The sequence below is a fragment of the Balaenoptera ricei genome, chromosome 19 (assembly GCF_028023285.1).
Source record: "Balaenoptera ricei isolate mBalRic1 chromosome 19, mBalRic1.hap2, whole genome shotgun sequence".
Taxonomy (NCBI): Eukaryota; Metazoa; Chordata; class Mammalia; order Artiodactyla; family Balaenopteridae; genus Balaenoptera; species Balaenoptera ricei.
The window spans coordinates 35,551,432-35,571,707 of record NC_082657.1 but is presented as its reverse complement, the minus strand read 5'-3'; the positions used below and the strand labels follow the sequence as shown (position 1 = coordinate 35,571,707).

The 20,276-nt window shown below is 41.3% G+C and overlaps 1 protein-coding gene across 8 annotated transcripts in view; it reads right to left on the bottom strand.

Moving 5' to 3' along the window:
- The window catches only part of NUP93 (nucleoporin 93), a 103,005-nt gene that overhangs the window by 29,807 nt on the left and 52,922 nt on the right, over positions 1–20,276 (bottom strand). For all 8 annotated transcript variants that reach the window (XM_059903899.1, XM_059903900.1, XM_059903897.1 and 5 more), the window contains 2 exons: positions 9,626–9,688; positions 3,499–3,627 (listed from right to left, as the gene is read on the bottom strand). In XM_059903899.1, the coding sequence (XP_059759882.1) occupies positions 3,499–3,627; positions 9,626–9,688 (192 nt within the window). The remainder of the gene's footprint in view (positions 1–3,498; positions 3,628–9,625; positions 9,689–20,276) is intronic.

Sequence of the window (20,276 nt, the reverse complement as noted above, 5' to 3'; positions counted from 1 at the left end):
CAGAAATGGCAATTCCCTGGATTATCTGAAGAAACATCTGCATCATTTGCCAGCTTTTTCAGTAAAGCTATCCACTCTGCTAGGTGTCAAAACAGAGGACAGCAAAAGTATCAATAACTCCCTTCCAAGAGGGAGGACTCGAGGTCAAGAAAGCAGAGTCTACTAAATAGACTAGTCTATTTTTAAGACAAGAGCAATCAAGAAAGAATATCTCATTAGCAGCTTATAATTACTTCCAAATCCCAATACAGACTACAACCTATTAACACAATTTTAAAAACTGAAGTTTATAAAACCATGAGCTGTTCTACTTATCTGCCCAGACTCACAAGAAATTAAGAAACATTAGGCTGGCCAAGGATTTTATACATTAGCTCTTTTTTCCCAAAGACTCTACTCCTCTTTGAAATCTTTGAGTCTAAGAAATGTGTAACAGGGTCTTTAATGAGTAATTTCCTAAGATAAATGACTTTAGCATCTATTTATTTTGGGGGCTTATTTAATAGAAAAACTGGGTTTTAAATCAGGAGCCAATTTGTAGATACAGGATGTTTGAAGTTATCCTGCAGGCATGACACACTGCCAAGCTACCCACCTTTGACCCAGACTTCAACACAACGATGGTCTAGAAGCCAACAGTCCTGGATCTCACCAGCATATTACACATCTCTCTGAGCCTCAGTTGTCCTATCTCCCATGAGAAAAGAATGCTAGCTAGTTAAGAAACAACTTCTGGGGAAAAGATTTATCAGGAAGCACTGGCAATATTACTTGAAATGTCTAATGCTATAATTTTTGTGACATTATAATTTTTAACCTGCACCTCCAAATTATCTGAAACTACTTACTTTAAAACAATAGTAAGGGATGCCCATTTTGGGTCAGGTGCTTTATGTTATCACTAATCTTCCCAATAATCCCATTTCACCAATGAAGACATTAAATGTCTGCAGGGTTAAATAACTTGGATGAGGTCTCAGAACTAGTCAGTGCTGAAGCTAGGATCTGAACCCCAGGGCTGTTCTCTCCCCAACACCAGCGTGGTAAATGTGTGGTTAAGTCACAGCTCCCACTGGCACAAGGGCAGACATCACTAATCAAGCAAGACACTCTTTCCTGCTGATCCCAAGATGCAGCCTCAAATCCCTCTCAGGAAAGATCTCCAGGATAAATAAGTGAAAAAAGCATGATATAGAACAGAGCATATAGTAAAATAACTTTTGTGTAAGAAGGAGGGAAGATAATATATTGCCTTGTATTCATATAAAGAGACTCTAGAAATATTACACAAGAAAGTAATAATAGTGATTACTTCCAGGAGAGGCAAAGCGGGGAGGGAATGAGCTTCTGTGGACAGGGTACTTTAGTTCTTGAGTCATATGAATATATTACCTTTAAAAAAATTAGATTTTAAAGAGGAGAAACCCCTCAACTTAGCACCACCACCAATCAATGAACACTGGCAATTAAAATAAACCCTATTAAACATACCCACTCTAAAATCACACTGTTTCAACATATCCCTAATACTCCGGTTAGCACAAAGTTAGCTAAGGCCAAATGATTTATTCAACAAATATTTCTAGAGCATCTAATATGTTCCAGGGACTCTTCTAGACACTGGAGATATGAGTAAACATAACAAACAAAAATCCTTACCTTCATGGAGCTTACATTCTACTGTGAGAAACAGATAGTAAGCAATATAAAGACATATACATATACAATGGTTTAAAGTGAAGAAGTGCTAAAAAGAAAAATATAGCAAGAAAAGGGGATATAGAAAGTGCTGAATGGGGAAAGGTTGGTTTGGATTTCAGATATCAAGGCCCTGGAAGGCCTCACTGCGATGGCACTGGGTAATATTTGAAGAAAGTGAGGGAGACAGCCATGCAGTTACTTGGGGGAAGAGCCTTCTAGGCACAAGCAACAGGAAGCCCAGAGGACCTGAGGCAGGAGCAAGCCTACCCGGTTCGTTCCAGGAACCTGCAATGAGCTTGTCTGGCTGGCGCAACAAGAGCAACAGGGAGAGCAGAATAACTTGAGCTGGGAGAGGCAACAAGACCAGGTCAGGTAGGGACTTAGAGGTCATGGTAAAGACTCTGGCTTTCACTCCAAACGAGATGGGTGTCACTGGAGGATCCTGAACAGAGGAGTGACACGATCTAGCCTGTGTCTTAATAGCGTCACTCTGGCTGTTGTGTTGAAAAGACTGTACAAGGGCAAAAGCAGGGAGACCAGTGGGGTTGACAACCTCTAAGATGGCTCCCAACAATCCCCACTTCCTGGGATCCGAGCCCTCGTTTAATCCTCTCTCCTTGAGCATAGGCTGAATTTAGTGACTTACCTTGATCAAAGTAAAGCGACAGGATATTACTTTCAAGATTAAGTCACGGAAAGACCGTGGTTTCTGTCTTGGGGGCCCTTTAGCTCTTCTTTGGATCCCTCACTCTTGCTCCAGGGGAAGCAAACTACCATGCTGTGAGCAACACAAGAGAGACCCACATGACAAGGAACTGACGTCCCTAGCCAAGAGCCAGAGAGGACCTGAGGCTTGCCAAGAGGCACGTGAGTGAGCCTGGGAGTGGATCCTCCCCGAGTTTAGCCCTGCAATGAGTGTTGCCTCAGCCAACATCTTGACTGCAGCCTCAAGAGACCCTGAACTATTTCTGGTAAACGCAGCTAAGCTAAATGATTGTTTCCAGCCACTACGGTTTGGAGTGATTGGTTACATAGCAATAGATAACGGAACTAACCAGTTAGGAGGTTAGTCCAATAATGTGAACAAGAGATGATGGTGACTTGGTCCAGAGTGCTAACAGCAGAGGTGGTAAAAAGTGGTTGGATTCTGGGTATATTCTGAGAGTAGGGTTAAGTGGATTTGCCAACATGTGAGAGAGTCTAGGTGAGAGAAGGGGAGGACAAAAATGAATTTAAGGTGTTTGATCTGAGCAAGTGAAAAACTGCAACTGCCCTTTATAAAGATGATAAACTCTGTGAGAAAAGAAGGTTGATGCCAGGAGGGAGTTAAGGGCAGTGGCTACCATGACTCAATTCTAAACATGTTTCGCTTGATGGCTCTGAGATATCTGAGTACAGCCAAGAAGGCCACTAGAAAAATGAGTCTGGGGGTGTTTGGAGCTGTGATGTAAATTTAAGTCTTCAAGTACATAGATGGTATTTAATACCACAAGCCCAGATGAGATCAACGGGGCAGTGACTGAGGAAGAAACAAGAACAGGTCAAGGACTGAGCCCTGGGACACACAAACACCTAGGTGTCAAGGAATTTGAGGAAAATTCAGCAAAAGAGGCTGAGCAGAAGCAGCCAGACACGTTGGAGGAAATCCAGGCAAATGTGGGCGTCTGGAAGGTAATGAAGAGAGGGCTTCAAGGGGGAGACAGTGATCAACCGTGCCAGGACTGTCAGTAGTCAAGCAGACAAGCATTCTCTGACCTCCGAGTTTTCATCGTGGTTTACCTTCTGGACTCAACCTACCTCGCTTTCTTGAGTAAAGTCAAGGGCATCTTCTCCCGATGCCAGCAGGGTGTGGAGAATCCGCTGTTTCACTTGCTCCCACTCAACCAGCATTGACTCTCGATGGTACTCCTCAGCCATGCCAAAGGTCTGTTGGAGAGGAGCAGAGAGAGACGACCCAAATGAGAAGACAAAGAACACGGTCTCCCTTGAAGCGCATCAGAAATTCAAAGCCCTCCAGATCTGCCATCTTTCCATGAGTGGAGCAAAAGCAATCTATTTTAAATTATCCTTTAAGAATTTACTGACAACTGTTTGCAACATGCCCTATTTCATCAAGTCTAACACGTTAAATGTTTTTTTAATTGTGACAAAATTCACTTAACAATAAAACTTACCATGTTAACCCTTTTTAAGTGTACAGTTCAGTGGTATTAAGTTCATTCACACGGCTGTGCAAACGTCACCACCATACATCTCCAGAACTCTTTTCATCATGCAAAAATGAAATTCTGCACCCATTAAACAATAACTTCATTCCCTCCTTCCCCCAGTCACAGGTAACCACCATTCTACTTCTGTCTCTATGATTTTGACCACTTCTAGGTACCTCATGGAAGTGCAATCATACAGTATTTGTCTTCTTATGTCTGGCTTATTTCACTTAGCAAACTGTCCTCAAGATTCATCCATGTTATAGCATATGCAGGCTCGTTCCTTTTTAAGGCTGAATAATACTCCACTGTATGTACACACCACATTTTGTTTATCCATTCATCTATCCATGGACACTTGAGTTGCTTCCAATTTTTGGTAATTGTGAATCGTGCTACTGTGAACATGGGTGTACAAGTATCTTTTCAAATTCCTGCTTTCAATTCTTTGGGATACATACCCAGAAATGGAATTGCTGGATCAGATGGTCATCCTATGTTTAATTTTTTGAGCGATTGCATAATGTTTCCAAAGAGGCTGTACCATTTTTCATTCTCATCAACAGTGCACAAAGGTTCCAATTTCTCTACATCTTCTCCAATACTCACTATTTTCTGGGTTTTTTTGATTGTAGCCATGCTAATGGGTGTGAGGTAATAACTTATGGTTTTGATTTGCATTTCTCTAATGAGTAGTGATGTTGAACATCTTTTCATGTGCTTATTAAGATAAATATCATCTTAAAACCTCTGAAATTAGGCTACATATTACAATTCATAGCATGTCAAAAGCTTAAATTGAAGTACTTTTTCTTTGTAGTACATAAAATAAGGATGGATTATAAAGTCAATGGTATCTTAAGATTTAACGAGCCTCTAAGATAAGACAAAAAGTAAGATTCTCCCAGTGTCTATTTTTTTAAGAAACAGTAATATTTTCATAGGAGGAAGCAAATCAGTAAAAGAAAAAACAGAGCCTTTTGCAATTAGGTTTCCTATCAGTCTTCTCAAAGTCACTACTGAAATGTCTGGCAAACCTCACTTCTATCTGCTGGTGACACTGCAGCTTGCCAAAACAAAGGCACTCACAAGGAAAAGAAAAAAGAGAAAGAAGGAAAACAAAGAAAAGAGGAAGGGGGGCTTCCCTGGTGGCACAGTGGTTAGGAATCTGCCTGCCAATGCAGGGGATATGGGTTCAAGTGCTGATCCGGGACGATCTCCCATGCCTAGGAGCAACTAAGCCTGTGCACCACAACTACTGAGCCTGCACTCTAGAGCCCGCGAGCCACAACTACTGAGCCTGCATGCCACAACTACTGAAGCCCATGTGCCTAGAGCCCGTGCTCCACAACAAGAGAAGCCACTGCAGTGAGAAGCCCGTGCACCGCAACTAAGAGTAACCCCACTCACCACAACTAGAGAAAGCCCACACGCAGCAACGAAGACCCAATGCAGCCAAAAATAAATAAATAAACTAAAACTAAAAAAGAAAAAAAAATCTAGGAGAGTGGTTTAAAGAAAAAAAAAGAAAAGAGGAAGGGAAGAAGGGAGGAAGGGAGAAAACACACACACACACACACACACACACACAAAACAAAAAACAAGAAAAGAAAAAAAACACCAAAAAACAAAAGCAAAACCAAAACCCCTCTGAGGAGGAGATTAAAGCAACTTAAAGAGACATACTGAATCATAACCATTCTTAGCCTATTATTCTTCAATTGGCAGACCAGGTTTCCCATCAGCTTAAGCCCACTTCTCAAAAAGCCATTTCATTTACAATCAGATTGGCATCTAATTAGGCAGCACCAAGGGAATGAGTATTAGTAATGCCTGCTTTATTTTGGCAATGCAGATAATTTATACTGATAATATTCATATATATGAGCTCTGAGAAACTATCAGAAAAATCATATACTCTTTCTACAAATGGGATGTTTGAGTGTGGACCAATATTTATTAAAATGTGAAAAAGAAAGCCGACACCCACAAAAATGATTAGGAAGAGGGTTGGCACATCTTGCAAATTTGATTTGGTCCATCTATCAATGGATCTCTTTTCTAATATGTATTGTGAAGACAAAAAAAGAAATGACTATCAAAAACTTTAAAAACAGTCTTTCATCTGGTTTTCTTCTCACTGAAGGTCAGGCAGAACAGACCACTCCAAGTAGCCTGGATTGAAAAAAATACCCAGAGAAAAATCATTTTCTCTTGCTACATTAGTGACCTTAAACACGAAAGCTATGCATTTTGAATAGGGAAAAGTATGCTGGAACAGAGAGGTGGGGTAGAGGGGCGGGGAAGAGGTAGTTTCCCTAGAAGCTATCCAGAAATAGTGCACATGTTGAACCACATTTCTTCTAAAACTCTTCCATTTAGTGGGCATCCACCTCCTTAACCTTGAACCTGTCCCAGAAAGGGAAAATAAGAGGGCCATGGGGCAGGTGGACCAGGGAGGGTTGAAATAAGGAGGTGGAGGGCTGGCATACCATACAGCTTTCCAAACCTGCAGTAGGAAGTGAGGCACTGACTAAGCGCTGCCACTGGCCCAGGACACCACAGTGTCACAAGAATTTTTCTTAAGGGTAAGTCCTCTGGCTGACAAAGAATGGCAGAGCACTAAAGGCAATTGAAGAAAACACAATCTGTCTCAGAGACACTGTTGATGAGGATGGCAGGGGCAGACTTCCAGCATCACATAAGGGTCAGGGCGACAACAGTGGGAATTAACCATCCCCTGTTAATCAAGCTGCCCACCTGTGTGCCAAGAACTCCTGCTTCAAGAACACAGGAAATACTCTGAAAACTGGCAGCTTTCTGGGCTCAAATCCTCAGATGTATCTGAGAAATATGCCAGGCTACTCATTTAGAAACAGCTCCACAACCTGAACAAACAGCACTGTCGTTCCATTCATCATTAGTGTGATAAGGAGCTTCAAAATAAAAATAAATGGCCCAACATTAAAATTCTCTTCCCTTCACCATGCCACCCCCAGCTTATCTTAATTACATTAGAGATAATGGAACATCCAATTTGTGGGCTAATCAGGGATGATCAGCCACCCATCTGCCCTCTTCCAGCCTATTCCCTTTAGACCCACATCTGAACCACCAGATTAGGTGCAAAGAAGAACGTCAACTAGAGGAGCTAATGAGAGAGAATCAACAGAGCTACTCAAAAGAGCTAAGAACTAAGATAAAAGGAGGACAGTGAGGGTCTGAGACAAGGTGAGAGACAGGAATAGCAGGGATAAGGAAAGACAAACCACAGAAAATGACAAAGCAGTGAAGAAACTATTATAAATTAAATCTGGGGACTTCCCTGGTGGTGCAGTGGTTAAGACTCTGTGCTCCCAATTCAGGGGGCCCCGGTTCGATCCCTGGTCAGGGAACTAGATCCCACAGGCATGCTGCAACTAAGAGTTCGCATACCACAACTAAGACCCAGTGCAACCAAAAAAAAAAAAAAAAAAGATTGTCATTGCCAAGACAGGCAGACCTCAGATATATTAAAAAAAAAAAAAAATTAAATCCGATCTTTCAAGTTATGTGGGGAAATATCTCTTTGAACATAGTTAGGAAAGGAAGGCAGGGAAAGAACTGGGCAACTGAATTAAGAACAGGTGGGGAGCACTCGAACCCCATTTTCATAAAGGGAAGAGGGCAACCTGCTTTGACTTCACACCCACTTATTATTGAGCTGTTGCTGGCGTTTAGAAACTCTACATATGTTCTGATAATGTTGTTCTGTTTTTGCTGGGATGCACCAAATGGGAAAAGATAGGACACATTTGTGGTTTTGTAGCTTGTTTTCTTGGCATTTCAGCAGGATATTGGCAAGTTATTCAAACGTGAAATTACCACCAATAATGCCAAAAAGCTGCTCACCTTTTTGTTTGAAAATGATTCTTGTTCAGCAGCAGCCTCTGGTGTCCAGACAGGTGAAAGGTTTCCCCCCCCAGGGCCAGCTCCCAACACCGGAACATCTCCCTCACAAACACATATGCACACATTTTGCACTGTGGTATGTCACTTAAATGTTTTGGCTGGCTGCACATTTAGTCTCAGTATGGCACAACGTTCAGAGACTGCCAATTTCAGAAACACATTCCGCAGGGTAAATGGATTAATAAGGCTCGGTGGCATTCGACAATCCTAATTTAATTTCATCGGTCCTTTACAGCAGGAGAATCAATGTTGGTGAGTAACTCACTCCAAGTGTGAACCAAAAAAAACCTTAAAAAAAATATTTTCAAATCTGGATCAAGTGAATTTCTCTATTTCTAGGAATAAGTACTATTGCCAAAAATATAATTAATTAAATTTTAGGGAATTTTACTCTGATAATTAAACATATCAGTCATTTAAATAATGTCTCTGAAACATATTCTTATAAATTAGAGCTGGCAAGCCCCCCTGCTGCCCTATCTCACTCATATCAGCACTACTTAGACACTTCCACCTGTATGGAATATTTTAATAAAGCACACTGAGAAGCAGCATTTTTTTTTTTTTTTACTTTCTTATTTTTTGAACCACATAAATAATACACAAATACATTTCACTTGATCTAAGGCTTACATAAGTAAACAGCAAAACAGAGATTCCCTTCACCCCTACTCCCTTGCAGAGACAGCTACTGCTTCCAGACTAATGGGAACCCTCCAGCCTCCTTCCTGGGAAAAGCTGCATTTTTAGAACCAACTCCACATGATCGCTAACCTTCCTCCTCCCTTCCCAAAAGACCCCGGGGGCCTGAAAATCTTACTCCGTAATGGAATGTTTTGGAAAGGTTTTGATCTTTTAATCCTTGTCAAACAGATGAAGATAACTCACGTTAGTAAAGTAAATGATCTTTGACTATCTTGAGGGAATGCTTGTTGCGAAATATTGCTGCACATATAATGGCTGTTCTGGCTGACTTATTTACTATCCTCTCGAATATCAAGATGTTTTTTGTTTGTTTGTTTCAAAGAGCTTGGAGAAATTGTTAATTTAAAAGCTGGTGTAGAGGGGTTTCCCTGGTGGCGCAGTGGTTGAGAATCTGCCTGCCAATGCAGGGGACACAGGTTCGAGCCCTGGTCTGGGAAAATCCCACATGCCACGGAGCAACTGGGCCCGTGAGCCACAACTACTAAGCCTGTGCGTCTGGAGCCTGTGCTCCGCAACAAGAGAGGCCACGATAGTGAGAGGCCCGCGCACCGCGATGAAGAGTGGCCCCCGCTCGCTGCAACTAGAGAAAGCCCTCGCACAGAAACGAAGACCCAACACAGCCAAAAATAAATAAATAAATAAATAAATTTATTAAAAAAAAAAAAAAGGTGGTGTAGAAAGTCAAATTGTGTGATAAAAGGAAAAGAAATTGAGGAAAATTATCAATATCATAATTGCTTTTCTGAACTGCTGATTCAGTAGAAACCAAAATACCATTTATACTGTAACAGTGAAACTGAAGAATTGTCTGGCCCTTCCATTTTAAGATTAACTTAATAATTAACTGACCAGCCCAGTGTTTCAGATGCAGTCACTAAATACACGTAGAGTTACGACCATTGTATTTTCCTCAAAAATAGTTCCTGTAGAACTCCCTCTGGTGAACTATCAAGAGAGCTGGGCCTGGAACACAGAATCCAGCTTCTAGAACCTCCACGCCCCAGTATACACTGCTGCCCTCACAACAGTATACATATACATTTGGGTTCATTTCTCACCCTCTTCCGGGACTCTTCGATGGCAGACAGCAGGGCATTGTCCTTTTCATTCTTTAGGAAGCCCTAGGAAGGAGGAGAGAAATGACACAATTTAGGTTAAAATTAACAAAATTAACCTTCAAATAATCAAAAGCACACTGTAGGAAAAAGAAGAAAAACACCCATAAGGATACCTGCTACCCTGCCTACCTTCACCCTCACAAAACTCTCAACTTGAATATGGCCCATATTATAGATACAGCTTTGGCTATGCAGCCAGTCACAGTGCCTGTAACTGTTCCTTGGTCTATATTTCTCTGTTGTTTTCAGTTAATTCTTCAATTTCTTCCTAACATTGAGGAAGGTATCAGCCATCCCTTTGTTTGGGTGTTTTTCACTTGTTTGTCAATGGCTGGGATACCTGAAAAATCATTTATTTATGCTTTTCTTCTGGGGTTGTGCTACATGCACTCCCTATTTCAGGCCTGATGACACCTGCTGCTTATTTAATACTGGTGGGGTGAAGAGGAACTGGCCCACAAGGCTGGCTTAATACACACAGGGTTAAAAATGTCTGCAAAATGCAACTTCATGATAACACAACAGATCTAGTTTTACATCATGGTTCCCCCATTTACTACTTGCATGGGTGACGATTTTAGACAAGTCACCCAGATTCTCTAAACCTTAGTTTATTCATATGTAAAATGAATATTAAATGAGACAATGTAATCAAGTGCTTGGCCCAAGGCTCAATACATGTAGCTCTAGCATTAGGACTGATTAGATCTAGATCTGTTGGCGACATTAAAGAAAGATGCCCAGGGTGACTTCCTAGTTGCTATTCATTGTCCTCATTGCTCAACCTGAGATCCTGGGGAGGAGGGCAAGGGACAGATGCAGACAGAGTGGGCTTCCATGCCGATGCCTTGCCCTTCACACAGGGGTGAAGCTTTTTCCCCACAGCCTGGGATATGGGGGCCAAGCAGGAACAAGGAAGATGATCCATTAACTATTAAGTAGAGGTCAAACTCTTGGTTGTAATATGAAAGATTCTGAGTCACCCTATAGATTAGATCCACCTACACTATGGAATGCAAGGTACCTGCGTGTCAAGCACACTATGGGTGTATTTATACATGTCCCAAATCATCTGTTTTTTCAGAATCATGTTTTTGTTTTAGGAACTCTTTGGGGGAATATAATACAAAGTAGAATTAACCTCAAGTTTTTAAAGTGACATGCTAAATTTTAAAACATCTGACAGTTTTCTTGAAAATTTACTGTCATGGTTAATTGATTAATTTATTGATCACTTATTTATATTTCAACAATTGTAACATTTTAGTATATTTTGTTCAAACAGTTGCAGATATAAGGCTGTGATTCTTAAAACAAAACAAAACAAAACAGGGGTAGGGGGCTGGATAAGAGTGGGGACATATATTTAAATAAAATATCACTAATCTTCACAGGATTCTCCATATCTGTTGTCACATCCCAACCTGGGCAGTGCACTGGAATGGACAGAGACAATGGCCAGCAGCTCGGGGAACAGTTCCCTCATCGGCTCCTCCAGGGCAGTCCCTGAGTCAGCTCTCAGGCAGCTCTGAGGACACGACACAGAGGCTGCTCCCAACACCTCTACTGATATTCGGTGGTGGGGGGCGGGGGTGGAGGGGAGCATCGGCCACTTGCTTCTAATATAATGCCCTCAATAAACCAGAGCACATGAAGCTAGGACCCCACATAATCCATTCAGACGGGGGCAGCTTCTCATCACGTGTCCGTTTCTGGCCATTGCAAGGGAGCCAGACACAAAATGATGGGAAGGATTTTAATGGACCTTGTTCATACCCTTCACAGCAAATGATTACATCAAGTCAACAAATCTTTATTATGATTTCCCTTTTTCTGAGCGGGTCTTCAATGGCTAAAGCTAAAGGCTTTAGTGTCACAGTTTATAAACAAAGCTATAGAACTATTATCTTCGACTGCTGTTCCTGAACAAAGGGCATAGATTGTGCTTTGTTGCACCTTTTCATGGCTGCTGCTGATGGTCAGAGTGGTGGTGATAACCACTTCCTGACAAGGCCTGGTCTCATTTTTTTCTTTTTGGCTGGGGTGGCAGGGAGTGTGCCAAGTGCCCCACCCCCTCTCTGGGCTTCTCTGCTCGTCCCAGTAACCAGCCCATCCCATTCTTTTAACTGCATCCGTGTCTGCGTATAACCCATATACACATACACACAATTCAAACACAAATGCAAAGCAATAATCAGACACATTTGTTTAAAAGCAACATAATATTCTGTAAGAAACACAATTTCAAAATTTCTAAGAAATGAAATTTCAAATAGTGGTTAAGAAAGAAAAAGAAGAAAAAAAGGCATTGCTTTGGGGGCAGATTACTCTCTTCTTTATAAACCTACCTTCCAAAAATCTCACTTAATAAATTAAATGAAGCATTTGTGCATGAGAATAAAAGTACAGACATCACCTACATATGAACAAAGACCATGAGCCACTATGCACCTCTACAACTGGGCTTTCTCTATAGCACAAACCAAGCCCACAAAACATACAGATTTTGAATTTTAATTTTTCATCCTTTATTCCTTCTTTCATCATTTATTCCTTATGTAACCTATGTAAAAGAGTCCCCTCCTATCATATTTTATTTTTAAAAACAACGTATTAGTGACCTATCTTTTGAAAAGAATCTTAAATAATATTGTCAGAATAGTGCTGGGATTCGTGTGCCATCTAGTGGCAGTTAGTTTCTTGTAAAGAATATATACCTTAAGGAAGAATAACAAATTAAAGAACTAATAAGTTGGGCAAGAAAATACCTGCCTCAGCCCAAGTTTCCCATGGATCTCTTCTACTTCCCTTTTCATGTGTGTGTTTCTTTTCCTTCCAGCTCCTCCTGTGAGGCACCTCTCAGGCTCCTCATCTCAGAGATATATTTTTATAGTTTATCAGAAAATGGGTTTTCTATAGAGGTGAGCTGCGGTGTGAACAGTGTACTAGGAGGTGCCCTCACTCATTGGGTGGGGCTCCCTGCCACACTGAAGACTCCTGGTCAAAGCGAAGGCCCAACAGCTCACTTCCTACTTGGAGATGCCAGCCATCTAACAGACCCTCAGAGACCCTCATCATTAATATCTCCTCTTTTTGCCAACAAGTGCTCCCACCCAGCCCTTCTACTAATACCCCCTCTTTCTGCCAACACAGTCTCCCACCCAGCCCTTCTACTGCTGGCCCACTCAATAAAGAACATTCCATAAACATCTGCAGGCCTGCTAAGTAAGATAACTACTCCTGACTTACCATCTGTATACTGCTCCTCTCTGCCAGAGTCCTGGAAACAGACCCTCTTCTAACTGACTCCTTGAATGGGTTTTGGTTTCAAGCTTTCTGTAACATATAATAGCTCCCATTCAAGAAGCAATTAAGGGCCAGACATTGCTCCAAGCAATTCAAAGACATTATTGCTAATCTTTTAACAATATGAAAGAGTAGACATGATCACTCCATTCTCCTCCCTCCCCCGCCAATCCCATTTTACAGGTAAGAAACAGATTTCAGCATTCAACTAACATGACAAGGGTTTCCGACCAGGAAGAGGCAGAGGCAGAATTCAAACACAGCTCTAACTCTCAAAAGACCAACTGAAGAAAAAAAAAAGACCAATTGTTTCTGAAATACTTAGGGAATAGTAAACTTCTAAATTTAGAAAATAAAGATAAATTTCCTTTTATCTCTAAAGGGATGGGAGTCCAGGAGGGGAGCAAAATATCCTTAAATTTGTTTTCTTCATCAGTTATTAGTTCCCCTTTATAGATGATGAAGTTGAAGGCTCAGAGAATACTAATTCTTATATCAGTACTAGTAAGAGCTAACACTTATATGGATATGGTGATTACTTTGTGCTAAGTGTGTTACACATATTTGGTTCACTGGTTTACTTTTAACCCAATGCTAAACTGTCTCTCAATAGTACTTAACTGGATGATCCTTTAAAGTATGTTCTTAATATAGGTTTAAAAGTTGAAAGGGCTGTGTGAGATGGTTTCCAGAGCTTCTATCAACTCTAAAACACTGTGGTTTCATATTAAGATCACCTGGTTCGTAAGTAGCCAAGTTCAGACTTAGAATCCAAATTTTCTGACCCCTTTTCTACCTTTTTCCACTCTACCATGCAAGTCAAGATGAGCTAGACAGCTATTTTACGCTTGCATATTTATTCCTTTCCTCCCCTACTTCACATAGTTAGGTGAGGAATGAAACAAGTTTGGGGCATTTCTTTAGAATGGTGTTTTTCAAAACATGCGCCAGAACCCATAATTGGGTTATGAAATCAACCAGCATTTTTTAAATGAAATAAAATGTAATAGAGATATGTGGTATGGGTAAGTACTGTTTTGTGAAACTTTCTTTCAATTATATATTCTTATTTGTATGTATGAAGTGGGTCATGGTGTTAAATGTATTTCTTACTATGGATCACAGACAAAAAAGCTGGAGAAATCACTGTTCTAGCCTGCCAACTCTATAGTGTTCCAAAATATTATTATTATTTATTGCTGTGGAACAATAAACACTGTACACCTGCACAAGCAATATCTCCAGCCACACGTTCCATCTTTAACAGAGCAAGTGGGCTGCCTTGCAATGTATGCTGTCTGAGAACAACCCAGAATGTAACTGCAAGGTAAGCCAAGTCTCCTATCAAAACTGTAGTCACATCTCAGGGACCTGGCAGCCAAACTGGCTTTTAAGTGGCTCGGGTTGAGAAAGACAAGTATGAAAAACTGCCTTATTTTAATCACCACGAAGACTCTGGGTTTCAGAATATAAATGACTGTAGAAAAAGTGAGTGGGCAAAGGATGTTTGTTTTTGTCAAATGGCCAAATTCTCTTCACTTATTTGCTTTCCAAAAGTGAAAGCTGTAAGAAAGAAGGGTCTCTGTGAGAAAAATTTTAGTATCCACTTTAGCTAGGAAAGTACGATGGCAAAAAAGAGCCTGCATTGATTCTTTCACAGTTCTTTGCTTTCCACCAACAACAAATAAGTGATTTATTGAACAGTTATGTAAACGGTTTGAATTGAAGCACACACAGATTTCCTAACCATTAAAAAATAAAACAAAAAAGATAAAATAGTCTAAGTTGGCCCCACAAAACAAAAGCCATATTTTACATGGCCCTCAAAACACAAAAGACCATTCTAGGTCTCTTCCCCTTCAACAGACCAACTGGCGATCAACCCTGTCAAAATGTAAAGTGAGGCAGCCATAGCAGGCCTGACTTTCTATCAGAAGGTATCTGACGAGACAAAAACACATGGTGAGTGCTATAAAAAATCTTGTCTCTTCTCTCATTTAATACATAAAATATATACAAATTTATAGGAAGTCAATAACCAACATTCCAAATCCAAGTAACATTAACACAAGTAAGCAGTGACCGTAGTTAATGGTCACTGTGGTTGGAAAAAACATTGCCAAGACACAAGCAGGAGCTAGGAGGGCAATGAAAAAGGAAAGAAAAATAAGCAGGGCAAAAAGTAAACTTAAAAAACAGAATAATCAAGAGGGTCTGTTCCAAGATGAAACAAGAATTCCAATAAGCACTACAAGTATTTCTTAGAACTTTAGATAGTGAAATGGAGAAGTGTCCACTTTCTGTCAAGACAGGAATATGAGCTGTACCCATTATTTTGCTCGAGCTCATTCTGAATAAAATACCACTCCCTTAACCTCTCCCAAACCTTCTTCCCAATTTCTGAACGAATGACCTCTTCTGAAGTCTTCTCTCGGGTAAAATTTTTACAAAGGTAAAACTGCTACTAAAGGAGAAAGTGAGGAAGGACAAAGCAAGATACTGTTTTCAGATGAGCACAACAGAAATCCTGCCAGCACTCGAGCTGCTGGGCTTATCAGATGGTGTGGACATGCTTTTCATTAGCTCCCTTTGTGGTGCCTACAGAGAACCCTCAAGGAATTTTTCAGGTGCAAAGAGATATTCTTTACTGAAAGCCCAAAAGATGAACAGAGAAATTTAAAATTTGGGGCATTTTCAAAATTTGGGGAACATTCATATGGTTTTATAGCATGCGTGGTTATTTTGTTAGATCAATATTTAATGCATTAAAACAAGAGTATATAAAATGTCAGCTTAAAAGGCCCAAGAGAGACTGACTCTCCCTTTGTAAGAAATACAGACTAAATAGCAAATACAAGCTTTATTCTCCAACTCAGATATTCAGAATAAGTTCCACTGCTTGTTTTCTACCAAAATTTTAATATTTTAAATTGTTTGTTCATAGATTGCATTAAATAAAATATTTTTTCAGACTGCATTAAATTTAAAAGATATATATCTCTTTAAAATTTAATGATATCTATATCTATATCTATATATCTAATATCTATCTTCAAAAAATACCCCTGCAGAAAGCAGTGCTAAGCTGGCAGATTTGACATTGTCAATTGTAATACTTTTTTTTTTTTTGTAATACATTTTTAATGCTGTTGTATGATTTCTCACTGTGCATTTATGCAAAAGCCTAGCCACCTTCATTCAGCAGGTGGCAGCAGACCCTGCAAGAGTGGCTGAGGAGTTTGTCCCACCATTTGCCAGTTCAGCAGACCCATCGGCCTACAGGCAGCTCTGGAGTCACAGGTGGCAGACCTTGGTGCTGTGTGAACACCAGGCCATCTGTCACTGTTAGGCTGCAGGGTCCCATTTCATACATGGTTTCTGCTACTGGCCTAAACAAAGGGTCACACAATTACATGATGGATTTGGGCCCATTAAGGCAAAGCAAATCACTTGCTCCCATATAATCCAAATTGGTTTACAAGACGGTCTACAAATTCTCACAGGCTAAAGAGAACTCAACGTGTGCAGAGAGATTCTAAACCCAAGAATACAGAGCTCTGAGCAGTGCTTCCTCCTGGGCCCACCTAGGGCCTTACCGGCAGCATTCTGACTCAAGTGTACTGGCTTGCCTGATCTCTTGCAGCCATGCCAACACAACTGTGACAAAATTCCATCTCCCCTGTGCCTTCTGGAAAAGCCACAAGCCTTCGAGAGAGCCACTCATGTAAGTCCATCTAATAGCCTTTGTGGATCCCTCCCTATTATCCTCTCCATCCCACAAAAGAACAAAAAGAAGGGGGTGGGGGGAAGTGGAGAGGGAGAGAGAAGAGGAAGGGGAGTTGGGAGAGGAAAAGGAGCAAGGACCTCAGGCCTACAGCTTCAAGAATTAGCCTTCCCATCTTAGGAGAGGGAGAGGGGGAGATGGGGGAGGAGGGAAGATGGAGGAGGAGGAAGAGGAGGAAGGGGAGGAAGAGAAGGGGAGGTGGGGGAGGAAAGAAAGGGGAAAGGAAGGAGGAGGAGGGGGAGGGAGGGGGAGGAGGAAATAACTATCATATAACAAACACCCAAACTTCCAAGATTTTCATCACTGGGTAAAGAAAGAATATAAGAAGTAGGACTCACTATGATCCAGAAGGAGAAGGTCACCTTTGAAAATGGGGACATGTCATTCCTGCAGGGCACTGGTGAGGGGTGCAAGGATGTGTAGCACACCTCCCCTGCCAACACAATGTAGGCATATAACTACTAGATGCCTCTTCCTAGTTCTACACCAAGGCATCAAGCTGGGGCTGCTTAGCACATCTGGTTGCTGCACTTGGAGAATAAGGCCAAGGTTAAGGTCTGCAATCCTGTGAGGGCCATTTAAGTCTCTTGTGTGGCAAAGCCAGTTCTGTCCCTTTTAGAGGGCCCAGGGCATCCCTGCTATCTATCTCTGGCCATCGAGGAAAGGAAAGCATCTGTCCAGCTCAGTTATTGGGAGATTCCATGGAGAAGGGGAGCAAGTAGTAAGGGCATAATACAAATGAGTAAAATAAAAAATGATGGTCATTTAGTCAACTAGGGAGGGAAAATGCTTTTCAGCAGAAATGCCCCCTCCTCCCAGATCCAGCAGAGCCCTGCAATAACCTTTTGGGGTTGTGTAAGCAGCTTTCCCCTGCTGGTCACAAGAGGTCTGGGGAGAGGATGTGACTTGCTCAGCACTGACACCTCACCACTTCCAGAAAACTAGCCAGAGCCTGCACCCTAGTGATGCAGCAGGATGTGCCATGCTGCAGTCGCTGGACCTCTGCTGGCCATCCTCTCTCTCCACTCCTGGGGAGGGGCGCAGAGGAGCAAGAAAATTAGAAACCAAGAGAGGGAGGGAGAGCAGCCAGCCAACCGCTCTCAGAATGCTGAGGTGGCCTCACAGGAGAAAGCAAGGACAGCAACTCTGAGCATTTTATCTCCTCTCCCTGCCCCCAAAACCCGTACCCCTGCCCCACCCTGCCCCAAACTAGCATACTTGCTAGAGCCACCCTTTGGGGACACAAGAAGAGGGAGGACTCTAAAGAGAAAACTTTTCAATCTAGCTTTGCAAATGGAATAAACAGTGTGCCAAAGTATGTGTGGCTTCAAAAATCAGCTGAAGAACCCTCTCCTTACCCAAAGGTATGAACAGATCTAAAAAATATTAATCCCATAGCCACTCTTAGGTGATGGAAATATAAGATAAGGAGGATACACTAAGGGATGATAAAAATGTTTTAATATGTCTTTGGGAAACTGATTTCCATCTTGGAGATGGATTAGTCCACGTTCAAAGAACTTTGAGTACTAAAACCGCACTGCAATATAAAATGGGAATGCATCAATCACGGCCTCTATCATGGCCAAAGTCCCCTCCCACTGCCCCCCAAAACCACTCTAAAAGAACTTATTAAAAGAACCCCGTATTATTTTAAAAAAATACAGGTTTCCTGCTTTGTCAGATCTAGTGTCTTTTCCCTTTGGCAACAGGAGACAAAAGCAAGATTTGGGGGCTATGAGAAAGACAGACAGCAGAGGGTGTGTCTCTGAGGCAGTCAGGTGGGAGCTGAGTGGTTTTTGCCAGGCGGGTTTCCACAGCACTCAGGATTAAGCCTGAGTTCTACTTAGCAAGCATAAGGAACGCCGTTAGTCAAGACAATGTTTGGGAACCACGTGTCATGTTAATTCCCTGCTGGTACACGGTGTCAGTCATTTACACTGCAGTCGAAAATCACAGCTCCTCCCGCTCTGCAGCACTGTTTATGCTGATGGGATTGGAGCACTGATCATCATGGCTGTCACAGAAAACGGAGCTTTGGTTTTGTTGCAGTTTCTTCTTATTCAGAAATTCTTTTTCAAAAATTCATTTGTCCGGAGACCACTAAAACAACAGACTTTCTCTTTTATAACTTCCCATTGCCTTAAATGGAATCTGTCATGGTACCCCTTTGCTAACAGTACTTGGGATTTCACACTCTCTTAATTAAGTTTGGAAGCATTTTGACTTTGCCTTGTCAGAGCTGAGGGAATACTGCAGGATGCACTACCACTGTCACCACGGGCACAGAAAACATAAAACACTGCTTAGCTAAAATGGCAAATACAAGCAACAGGAAAGGAGAGGGCAAGACCACTTTTCAAACACAAATTGCCCCAAACTTACAGGGAGCTAAAACCTTTCACCCAGCTCATGCACACTAGGAGGAGAAGGGGCAACCCTGCACTGTGGGACCTAGAGATAAAGGAGTGATGTGCTGGGAGGACATGTCAGAATGCCTGTGCCCATCCCGGAAGACAAGCACTTCGCCCTTCATGTGGAGCAACACAGTGAACCTAAAAAGCTTGACTTGCAGGATATATCTTGTTTTAATTGTTTGGTTATAAATGCATATCATCTACAACAAAGGACCAGGAGGACTCCAAGCACAGCTCAATAAGCCATTTCCGGTAAGACTGAGAAGGAACATCTCTGTGAGTAGGTTGCTAAAGCAAAGACAGACTTTGCTGTAAGCTCAATCCATTAGATCCATCACCAACTAGTAAGCCCACAAAGAGAAAGAGTCAAATGCAAGCAGAGGCACAGCACAGATTACGAGTCTGATGGCGTAGATTTAGGCAAAATTGACTGCTTTCCAGATGTACGACCTTGAGAAGCTGTTTAATGATAGTAAACCTTGCTTTACTTGACTGTAAGATGAGCTGACTGCACTACATCAACTCTAAGGCCAGCTCCAGAAATTCCAACTCCATGAGAGGTGGGAACAGGTAAGAAATTAGCATTGTCATGACTATAGTTCACTTCTAAAATAATCCATACCTTAAAACCACCCAAGAAATACAATAAACTTTGTTTTTGAAGGCAGCCAACATATATTTAATATTTAAAATAACCAAAGCCCACAGAGAGCTAGAACAAAAATCAGAATCAAAGTATTTTCATAGGAATGCTAGTTTCATCTTGCCATAAAGGAGAAGCATACTGTCCTGTTTTTTCAAAATTCATCCTATATTGAAAGGAGTACATTTTCACAATTAAAAAAAGAAGAAAGCACAAAGCAAGGAAATTCAGAAGTATTAATAGAAAATAGCTATTTAAAATTTTATTTTATCCATATTTTTCACCAATTTCTTGAAAGCAACAATCAGAAGCTATCTAGATATAAGTGCTAATTAAGTCTTTAGTTCAGGAAAATCTCAAAATTTCTATCTTCTAACAGAATAAAAAGTAATTGTAAATTGGCAGGGCAGTGCTGCTAGAGGTATCTTCAAATTTGATTGA